The following is a 10,840-nucleotide window of genomic DNA, read 5'->3' on the forward strand; positions in this document are numbered from 1 at the left end:
GTGCGGTATTGTGGGAGCCGGTCCTGTCCGGTCCCCGGTCGGGCTTCGCCGAACCAACTTAACTTGGCCCGATTTTCCGGGCTTTTCCCTAGCCCGTGCTGGACACCAGGCCGGGTCTTGGCCACAGACCCAGGTGGACAGCCCTAGATTTGAAGGACTAAAATATGAAGGCGCTTGGGGTCTAATTTCATTTTATCAAAGATTGTGGGGGACTACCATGTAAGAAAACCCCATTATCCAAAAAAATAATGTTAGAGGCACACCACCCACTACAACCCCAACCACACTCTCCCCTCTCATCGCTACAAAAAATAATGTTAGAGGCACACCACCCACTACAACCCCAACCACACTCTCCCCTCTCATCGCTACAGTAAACCGGACCCTACATGGGATTTTAAAAAATTTAAAATCCCATGTGGGGCCCGGCTTACTGTAGCAATGAGAGGGGTTTTTTAAAATTTCATGTAGGGCCCGGTTTACTATAGCAATGAGAGGGGAGAGTGTGGTTGGGGTTGTGGTGGGTGGTGTGCCCCTAATACCACTCTATCCAAAAATCCTCGTATATTATCTCTTTTATATGTTGCTACTCGGGGGAAGAGGTGGAGGTTTGTAAGGCCATACATTCCATTCATAGGTGAGGGCGGGCCTTATCATAAACCCTCAGAAAAATCCTTCATCCAAGAAGAAGAAGCAGAGGAAAAAGGTGAAGCCTTTTATCTCCGTCATTTCATCAATGTCGACTGTGCCCATGGCCGGCGTCACCCTCTCTCTCCCCTTCTCCGACAAAACCCACCTCCACTTCCCTTCTTCTTCTCCTCATCCTCTCGCCCTCAACAGCAACAGCAACAGCAACGCGTCGTCATCGTTGGCGTTCTCGAGGCGAAGGCTGCTGCCTCTTCCCCTGTCCTCAATCGCAACGCCCAACTCTGTACTCAGCGAGGAGGCTTTCAAGGGTCTTGGCTTTGAATTGGAGGAGAAGGAGGAGGAAGGAGAGGGTGGTTATGCATCTGAGGACGGAGAAGAAGCCGGCGGAGATGACGATGACCTCGCCGTTCCTAAACTTGGCCTACCACAAAAGCTTGTTGATTCTTTGCTCAAAAGGGGAATCGCTGAGCTCTTCCCCATTCAGGTAACTTTACTCTAGGGTTCTAGAGTTCATGAGATAAGTTCTTCTGATTCTAGGAGTTTTTTTCTAGAATAATTACTGGTAGGGTTATATGCACGTTAATACCCTAAAGGGTCACCTTTGATGGTACCCAAAATGCGGAACTTGACGCGAATTTTGTTCAACAATATTAACACAGAAGTGAATGACGAAACACTTTTTTATTACCCAATTTCAGTTTTCTGAGTTCGGGAGGAATGAAGTCAGTGTTTGGGGTATTAAACTGACAAATCAGTGTAAATTTTCTAGGGTATCAAATTGTCAAAATTGAACTTCAGGATGTCAAAGTTCAAAAAACATGAAACTTTGGGGTGTTAAAGCGCAATAATCCTCACTGTTATTGTTATTGCTTACAGTTGATATCTCTTGAAGCATCACTATATCAAATGTTTCACGAAGCATGATTAAATATTGGAATTTTTATTAAATTTTTCTTTCATTTAATTTGATATGAAGAAGATTATTTGGAGAAATGTAACTTATAAAAGTATGATATCATTTTAGAACATTTTTGTTGGATTTTATTTGATTTAAAAGATTTATAAAGCCCTCTATTGAATATGTAACTGCAAACAAAATCTCTAACCAAAGATCACTTTTGATTTTCTTTCAATGAGCTTTAAAATTAGTGAAGTTGGTCAAATTTCAATACCTTTTTACGCCCTCACAAACATCTTTGACTAGTACTTTGATCTTGAATGCCAAAAAAAACAACATTACTTGCAAATCAATTCATTCTGCTCCTGCTAAAATGTTGTGAATTAACTGTACAATGTTTATATGCAGCACAAGCATATAACATTTTGCTTTTCAATTGTGTACCTCTTTCTTTCTTTTAGAGTTAAATTCCATCGAATTCTTCATATTTGTTAATTTAACTTCCAATACAACTTCAAAATCGGGCAAGCATGCTCTCAGACATTGCTATTGTTGAACCCAGCAGTCTGCACATAATTGGACTTTCAATTGACATAGACATTACTTTGTCTATATAATTATTGCATTTTTGCGCCCTTGCTATAATGTTCATTATTTACAGAGAGCCGTATTGGTTCCTGCTTTGGAAGGAAGGGACCTCATTGCTCGTGCAAAGACGGGAACAGGGAAGACTTTGGCCTTTGGAATTCCCATCCTTAAGCGACTTATTGAGGAAGATGAAGGACGAAATATCTCAAGGTTAAACTTTTTTATTTCTTTTAACCTGCAGCATATTTGATCTCTGTAGACTGTCCTTCTTCTTTAACATTTTCCCATCTCTCTGTTTATTTGTTTGAATAGGCGGCATGGCCGACTTCCTAGGGTTCTTGTTCTTGCACCTACCCGAGAATTGGCCAAGCAAGTGGAAAAAGAAATAAAAGAGTCTGCTCCTTATCTTAGTACAGTTTGTGTCTATGGTGGAGTGTCTTACAATGTCCAGCAAAATGCACTTTCTCGAGGTGTTGATGTGGTGGTGGGGACCCCGGGTCGGATTATTGACCTCGTTAATAGCAATAGTCTCCAGTTGGGTGAGGTTCAGTACTTAGTTCTTGATGAGGCTGATCAGATGCTTGCCGTAGGATTTGAAGAAGATGTAGAAGTTATTTTGGAAAAGCTTCCATCAGAACGTCAAAGCATGCTCTTTTCTGCAACTATGCCTACTTGGGTTAAGAAATTGGCTCGAAAATATCTTGACAATCCTCTGACAATAGATTTGGTATCTCCCTAATCTCTGGACATATTTGAGATGTTGGATACCTTTAATTTAAACTTTCAAAACATTTTGGCTTTATTTTGTTTTCTTCTGAAAAGAACAAGTCTTGAAAACATAATCCAAAGAGCAATTATGGTTGGACATTCGGCATTTATTTTATTTTATAAATGTTGAAATCGATAATATCTTCTCAACTATGGGTTCAAATTTGAATCTGATTTTTGAAAGCTCATATCACTGGATGAAGTCATGGTCTGTTTCTCTCACTATGTATTAATCCCTGTTTTATATTGTCTCCTTTATAGTTATGAAAATATTGATCTACGTGTTGAGGTCTAGCAGCAGCATATTCTTCTTATCATATTTGCTGATAAAATTTTCTCTATTCTGTGTATTTCTTCAGTGGTCACCAATTAACATGTACTTTAGTCCAATAGTTGTTACCCATCGTTGGTTTCTGCTCTTATAATTATGACAAAAATAAATGTAGACATATCTGCGTGTGAGAATGTTATCTTGACCTTTTGCACTGTAGAGTCTTTTTCAGTTCTTTTCATGCTTAGTTATTTTATGCAGGTTGGTGATCAGGATGAAAAATTGGCAGAAGGAATTAAACTTTACGCGCTACCGTCAACTGTAACTTCTAAGCGTAGTGTCCTCAGTGACCTAATTACGGTATGTTGGGAAAAATAGCCTGTACGAGTCTTCATCTGCATTTGTGGCAATGTAGGTTGCTGATATTCTGCTTATCTTTCAATACTGCTTTAGGAACTTCTAAGTGACTGGTACTGTTAGATTTTTTTATTTATAAAATCACTATTTTAATCCCTCAGGTTATTTATTTTGGCATTCTAGCTTCAGGGTGCTAGAGCGATGTTGTTTATAAAATTTATACCAATTCTTTGCTCTTCAAAATTCAGACAATATGTCAAGCTGCTGAGTATATGTTTCTTAGGTTCTAATATACATATCTTTTTTTTTTCCTTTCACTTTTTCCTCATAGTTGTAAGATTTAGCTAGTTTTTCTATTATCTTCATTTGTCTCGGTATACATATATATATTTTGGTAGAGTTCTATCTATTATATAACGTCCTCACTTGTTTCAGCTACTTCCCGTATTTTCTTAATTAAGCTACTTTTTCCTATCATCTGTTGCCTGTTTGTACATTTCTTACTGCATGATCTATGTATGAAAGTTTTTTTATTCGTGGAAAATATTTTATTTTCTTTATTTCGTATTGAGAAAATCAAATATTGCTCTAGGTGTATGCAAAGGGTGGAAAGACAATTGTTTTCACACGGACAAAAAGGGATGCTGATGAAGTATCCACAGCCTTGACCAACAGTATAGCTGCTGAAGCATTGCATGGGGATATATCTCAACATCAAAGAGAAAGAACGCTCAATGGTTTCCGTCAAGGAAAGTTCACCGTTCTTGTGGCTACAGATGTTGCCGCTCGTGGTCTTGATATCCCAAATGTTGATTTGGTAAGTTGGTTAATTTTTCTTGTTTTCAAATTTGGTAGCCACTTGTTCAATTATGTTATAGAATGTTGCCCTTGCTGGCTATGAAGAATAAAAAACATAGCTCTAGCTAGTGACATCTCATTGCCACAGTCATGTATAATTGGAGATCGTGACAATACTAGTATAAGTTGAGATATACTAGTCATAGGAACTTTTGAATTTCTTCCATGCATATGTTTTATGATAATTTAACTATGCTCTTTTTTTATTTGAAAGTCCAAGAAAATGTCAATGATCCTATTGAGGTATTACTTGTTTTCTAGGTATATTGCTACTATCATTAAATATGCAATCTTGCATGCACTTCACAATACTCTTTGCACATCTGTCTTATATTTCTCAAGATTTTCCTTAATTTGAATGAATAGCTTGTATATTTCAGTGTCCAAATATTCAGTTATTGCTAAAATTTGTTCTATTTCAAATTCTTTCTTAAACTTTTTGGCTGTTTACTCTCTTTGCAGATCATTCACTATGAACTGCCTAATGATCCTGAAACTTTTGTTCATCGCTCTGGTCGTACTGGAAGAGCTGGCAAAGAAGGCACTGCTATATTGATGTTCACTGGCAGTCAGAGGAGAACTGTTAAATCTCTCGAGCGTGATGTAGGATGTAGGTTTGAGTTTATAAGCCCCCCACAGATTCAAGACGTGCTTGAATCGTCATCAGAGCAAGTTGTTGCTACATTGCAAGGTGTCCATCCTGAGTCGAGACAATTTTTTCTCCCGATGGCCCAAAAATTGATAGATGAGCAGGGCACCAACGCTCTTGCTGCTGCTTTGGCTCATTTGAGTGGATTCTCTCAACCACCTTCTTCCCGTTCTCTTATCAGCCACGAGCAGGTGGATATATCTATTGTTCTCTTTATAAGTAAAACTACTTAAGTATTAACGAAAATGACAGTTGATATTTTCGATCTCTTTATAAGAAAATTATATAATGGGTGAATTTCACACACAAAAAAAACCCTCTTTGGACATTTTTGAGATATCCACTAACTATTTTAATTCCAAATGCCCCTACCCCCAAAGTTTGAGGGGATTTGCACATAACCCCTATGCATTTCTTTTTCCTCCACTAAACTGCTTGAAGATTTTTCACTTCATCCCCCAGAGTATCACCGTCAAGTGTACTGTGTCATGTGCCAAGCATGTGACCAAAAGAGGGTGAAAGTACCCCTCAGCTGTCAACAAATTATGGAAATAATAAAAAGGATAAAAGGGTGTGTTTTGAGGGTTGAGGGGTGTTTTTGTTTTTTTTGTCACATGCTTGACACATGACACGTCACTCGTTGGTATAGTGATAAATAAGCTTGTTATTGTTCGTGGTATTTGGATATTTAACGCAATGACGTCAATAAACCAGTATCATGAACAATGACGATCTTCTACTTCAAGCAGGAGTACATTTATGCTTTTATTGGAAAGCTTGAACTTGAAATGACTTATCTCATTTGCAGGGATGGGTGACATTACAATTGATTCGTGAACCAGGATTCTCAAGAGGGTTCTTTTCTGCAAGATCTGTTATGGGTTTTCTTTCTGATGTCTATCCTGCTGCCGCTGATGAAATTGGGAAAATACACTTGATTGCAGATGACAGGGTGAGCACTACCAAATAGTAATTTATAAATATGATGTTTTGATTTCACTTAATATACCACAGAAGTTTTTCCATCAACGGTATCCCATCACTAATGCATAAATGTTTTTTTTGGGGGGAGTGTGGGGGTGGGGGTGAGCCTATCTTTAATGTAGAAATTAATACCAGGTATTAATACAGTTATTCAGTAGGTTCATATTAGCATTCCTATATGATAGTACTTGTAAGAATGTAGCTATGCCTTTGCCATCATTTTTTTGCATCCAGTGTGTATCATGATAGAGTGGGCATCAGGTAAGAGCTACTTTTGACTGCTAACATCCAGAAAAATCATGATTGCAATTTGATAGGAGCCTGTATCCTAATTGAAATTTGTTTAGAAGGGAGGTGGGTGGCATACAGGAGAAGAAAAACATGCCTTTGTTTTCACATGTTACGAGTTCGTATAACTGCTATAAGGCCTTATTTTTGTTGGATTTTCTATAGAAATTAACAACTTACATATACATTTTATACATGGATGTCAGCTGCAATTAATTATTAAGGTGACCTGTAAATTGATATCACTTATCCTTACGACTGAAAGTGGAAACCACATAGATTAAATTATACAATTAATTGATTGACAGCATATTGAAGAAAAATCAATAGTTCTATATATCGATATATAAAGGCCACACCTAATTCAAAAAAGGTGCGAACAGTGGCGAATCAACTTTAGGTTTCATCAAATTGATATCAGATCTTTGGCTCGTCAAGTTTCCTGTTAACATGATCTATGATGTCTTCCAATCTTTGATCTATTTTCTCGTTTATGATTATACTTTTCTCTAAGAATTCATCTCTTTTCTAATTCATCCAACATTTTCCATGTTCACGCTACATGTAATACATTTCTTTTACTCTTGAAATAAATATCCAAAAATAGTGATTGCGTATCCAGTACACAGTTCAATGTGACGGACTGAAACGACCTTGCTATCATTACATTGGTGATATATTCAATACTGTTGTTACTAAGAGATGTTGGATCCGTTATCTTCTCGTTGGGTCATGGACCATCTTCTGTCTGATATTCTGCCTTTGCATAGAATAAGTTTGTCATGTGATGACCATGGCCATTATCAAAGAGCTACTTGCATGGAATGCATTAATATTTTGGAACTTACTATTAGGATTCAACTATTAGATAATTTCGGGGAAAAAGTGGCAAAAGAAATAAGAGGAGCCGCTTGTCATGAGTTGAGCTCTTTCCAATTTTGATTGGGTTGGAAGTTGATGCACTCGGTTTAACATGCCAACTGTTAAATATTGGGTGGTTTTACTTTTGAGTTTCTTATCTAAATTATGAGTTAATTGTGATCTACTTCTTGAATTAAATCGGTTATGAAATGATAACAGCTTCTTGTTACAATTCGTTTCTGTCTTTAATCGGGATAGACATAAATAATATAAGCTACGGATGTATAATGGTAGTGAGGTAATTAGCTTACTAGAAGGGGACTATGAGATATATCGAGTCATGTTTTATATTAGAATACCTTTGTGGGTCACCGACCTTCAAATAAACTAGCAAAATATGCATGCTTTCTGAAAAAATTTGTATATATCTTCTTCAGTTTTTCTTAAATATTTCTGAATCAATCTACAAATGTCTGAGTATTCGCATTGAGTTTTGATTGTCAGGTTCAAGGAGCAGTTTTTGATTTACCTGAGGAGATAGCTAAAAAATTATTGAGCATGCAATTCTCCCCCGGAAATAGTATATCGCTGATTACAAAGGTACTTTTCTACCTTTTCTAATGTACCCTTTAGTCTTCTATTGTGAAAAGGTGTTTTGGACACCTTATGGTTTAGCTAAATCTTCTAGGTATATTAAACTTGGGATGAAGAATGAAGGGCGGAGTAAATTTGTTTAATTTTCTTGTTCCTTCTATCTTTTTTATGGGGAGTAACGAGTTGAGCTACTTTTCTAGCTATTCCAAGTTCCCCTCCTACTTCTTAACTTGGGCATAAAGTTTCCGCAATGAATGGCATTGCAAAAATTCTAAGTCGCATGATGTAGTAAATGTATTATTGTCCCGTCAACTCAGCATTAAAGCTTTAAGGCACTAATTTATCATTTCTAACAAGTTCTTCAGTTCAGTAAAAATGTGATTTGTTCCATTGGCTATACCTCGGTGGCAATTGGTATCTATGCTGCAAGTTTTGAGAAATGTATATCTATTGGATGCTTCCTGGTTGCTTTATTATTCATTTAGTTAATTATTGGGTAAATTTCACAAAACTCTCAATACTTGGGGTGCTTGACATGAAACTCCCCAAAACTTTTGTTTTCCCACTAAACACAAAAAAAGTTACCCCCAAAGTGATGAAAATGCCTCAATCTTTTTCTTTTGCAGTTGCCTGCCTTGCAAGATGATGGTCCTCCTAGTGACAGTTATGGCCGTTTCTCTGGTAGAGATCGTCGCACTAGAGGAGGTTTTAGGGACCGTGGATTCAGAGGCTCAAGAGGCTCGGGTGGCCGTGACTCTGATAGTGAAGATGATGGATTTCGTCGTGGACGAAGTTTTAGAAGTGACAATAGCTGGTCTAGGAACTCCCGAGGAAGCAGTTATGATCGGTTTGCTGGTGGAAGAGGGTCTGGCCGCTCATCTTCATTTGGGAGTAGAGACAGGTATCATGATCATCTAAGTTTTAGCGAAAAATCTGTCTTCATTACATCGCTCTTCTTCTGGATATAAGGACTGGAGTTCCATATTTCTAACGTGCAATTAGCAATTTGCTTTATAAATCTATATGTTTTTGGAAAATACTATGTTCTTTGTTATGACTCTTCCATGAGGTATTGATGGTAGAAATGGATAAGCTGATGCGCAATAAGCTAGTTGACTTCATAGCCATTCCAATAGGGGGGGTTTTAGAGGAAAAGATGCATCAACAGTCACTATGTAGAGCTTAGCAATTACCAGAAAATGTGTTGAGTTCTTTCCAATCCATTATTGGTATGGATTTCCTTGTTATATTTTCTTTCGAAATTTCGGTTTCATTTTCAGAAATAAGTGTTAGGATACTTGAGCAAGAACAAATCATTTAGGTGAATTCATGAAGAACAATAGTGTTTAACCCCGGTCACTACACCAAAACTGTGAAATTTTGGGGAGGGTAAGGGGTTATAATTTTGTACTGACATACCTCACTTTGAGTGCCCTTTCATTGGAGGCATTATAATTTTGTACTCTAGCATGCCTCATGTTGAGTGCCATTTCATGGGACAAAAACTGTACTCATGGAGCAGTATCTCCTCTTTTTTTTATTATAAAATTCTGCTTTAAATTTGTGGCCATTAGATTTGAACCCACTCTGATACCATGTTGAAGGCATTTTCACTACAACAAAACTCCAAAATTGTGATGAAGGTTATCATTCTGTACTCTTAACAGATATAAACTACTGTTTTAATCTTACAGAGGCTTTGGAGGCGCATGTTTCAACTGTGGAAGGACCGGGCACAGGGCTTCTGAATGCCCAAGCAAACAAGATTATTAACCGCGCATAATAACCACACACACAGTTCCTAAAATCGAGGGATTATGCAAATAGTCCCAAATTGATGCAGCTACTGCAGACTTGATTACATGGCTAACAAATTAAAGGATGTCGCATTGCGTAGGAAAATTATGACCGTCTCAGGATGAGAAAGATGGTTTATCGTCATGGTACAATTGGGATGTGCTGCAACAATTTTGCTCGTCGATGCTTATAGTGTTGGTGGTTGTGGTGGCGGTGTCAAGTGTTTTTAGATTGGACGGGGGATCTGCTCTCTGTCTGTAATCCTTTTGCCCTGTTCTTATAACAGATTATTGTAGAATGCTTGTAGTGTATCATACAGTCGGTGTTATTACCCCCATTATTAATGTTTTATCATATAGGAGATGTTATTATCCTCATAACTAATGTTTTATCGTGGAGCTTAATATTCCTATGATTGATGTTTAGTAAATGGCGAACATTTGCAGGATGGGCATTCTATCAAGAGCATTGAGGATCGTAAAAATATGAAAAGTTTCTGGGGGAAAAAAAGTAAAACATATTAAAGCTTGCACCATAAAATCATGTAAATTGTTTGAGATGGCAAACTGTGATGTGTATCTTCTTTTTTCTTCATGTTTTCTTTAATATGAAAAAGGAAATTGGGTAAGAATTAGTCTCTGAAGTCGATGAAATTGCAGTTATAGTTCCCCGCATAAGAATTAGGGACCTAATAGCAATTTCCGTGGTTTGAGGAACAAATTTCAAAGTATCAAAGATTTTAGGGGCTAATGCCGAAAAACCTTCCTTCAAAAAAGGGGGGAAGAAAAACGAAAGTCCAAAACACTAAAATTAAAACATAGGTTAATTTTATGCACTTTAGGTGTGTTGCACATAACCTCGGAGCCATTATTTACCTCACAAACCGCTTGAAATATAGGGTTTTGTGAGAAACCCCAAAGTTTAGAGGGGCGTCCGTGTTGCAAAGTTCAGGGGGTTGTGTGCAAGCCTCTCAAAGCTCAGGGTGGGTTTTGTTAAACTAGCAGCCTTCAATCCGATAAGAGGAGGATAAGAAGAAGTTAAGAGCAGAAGGCCTCCTCCCTCCCCCTCTTCCTCCTCAAAAAACCCCACTGCTCTCGAGCAATGGCAGCCTCCGGAGGCCTGCAAAGCTCCCTAACGATCTCATCCCCAATCTCCAGCAGAAACCCTAATCTCCTCATGCTCTCCTCCTCCTTCAAATCCCTCTCCCTCAAGAACAAGAAGCGAACCTCTCCGATCTCGATGAGCATGGAGGCCGGCGTTGGAGTGATGGGGACGAAGC

General features: G+C 37.9%; 1 protein-coding gene across 1 annotated transcript; it reads left to right on the top strand.

The window, feature by feature from the left end:
• On the top strand, nucleotides 592–9,952 carry LOC109823021 (DEAD-box ATP-dependent RNA helicase 3, chloroplastic-like). The gene is made up of 10 exons (XM_020389336.1): nucleotides 592–1,132; nucleotides 2,208–2,344; nucleotides 2,447–2,861; nucleotides 3,435–3,533; nucleotides 4,123–4,347; nucleotides 4,851–5,228; nucleotides 5,846–5,989; nucleotides 7,675–7,770; nucleotides 8,391–8,665; nucleotides 9,459–9,952. The coding sequence occupies exons 1-10, from the start codon at nucleotides 737–739 to the stop codon at nucleotides 9,535–9,537; spliced, it is 2,244 nt and encodes a 747-aa protein (XP_020244925.1). The 5' UTR covers nucleotides 592–736; the 3' UTR covers nucleotides 9,538–9,952.

The sequence above is a fragment of the Asparagus officinalis genome, chromosome 8, assembly GCF_001876935.1.
Source record: "Asparagus officinalis chromosome 8, Aspof.V1, whole genome shotgun sequence".
In the NCBI taxonomy this organism is placed as follows: domain Eukaryota; kingdom Viridiplantae; phylum Streptophyta; class Magnoliopsida; order Asparagales; family Asparagaceae; genus Asparagus; species Asparagus officinalis.

Bases quoted from the DNA above. Each gene is read 5' to 3' on its own strand.
- LOC109823021 (XM_020389336.1), top strand. From the start codon at position 737: ATGTCGACTGTGCCCATGGCCGGCGTCACCCTCTCTCTCCCCTTCTCC. The intron at 5,990-7,674 runs GTGAGCACTACC...TTTGATTGTCAG, and splicing joins ACTTGATTGCAGATGACAGG to GTTCAAGGAGCAGTTTTTGA. The intron at 7,771-8,390 runs GTACTTTTCTAC...TTTCTTTTGCAG, and splicing joins GTATATCGCTGATTACAAAG to TTGCCTGCCTTGCAAGATGA.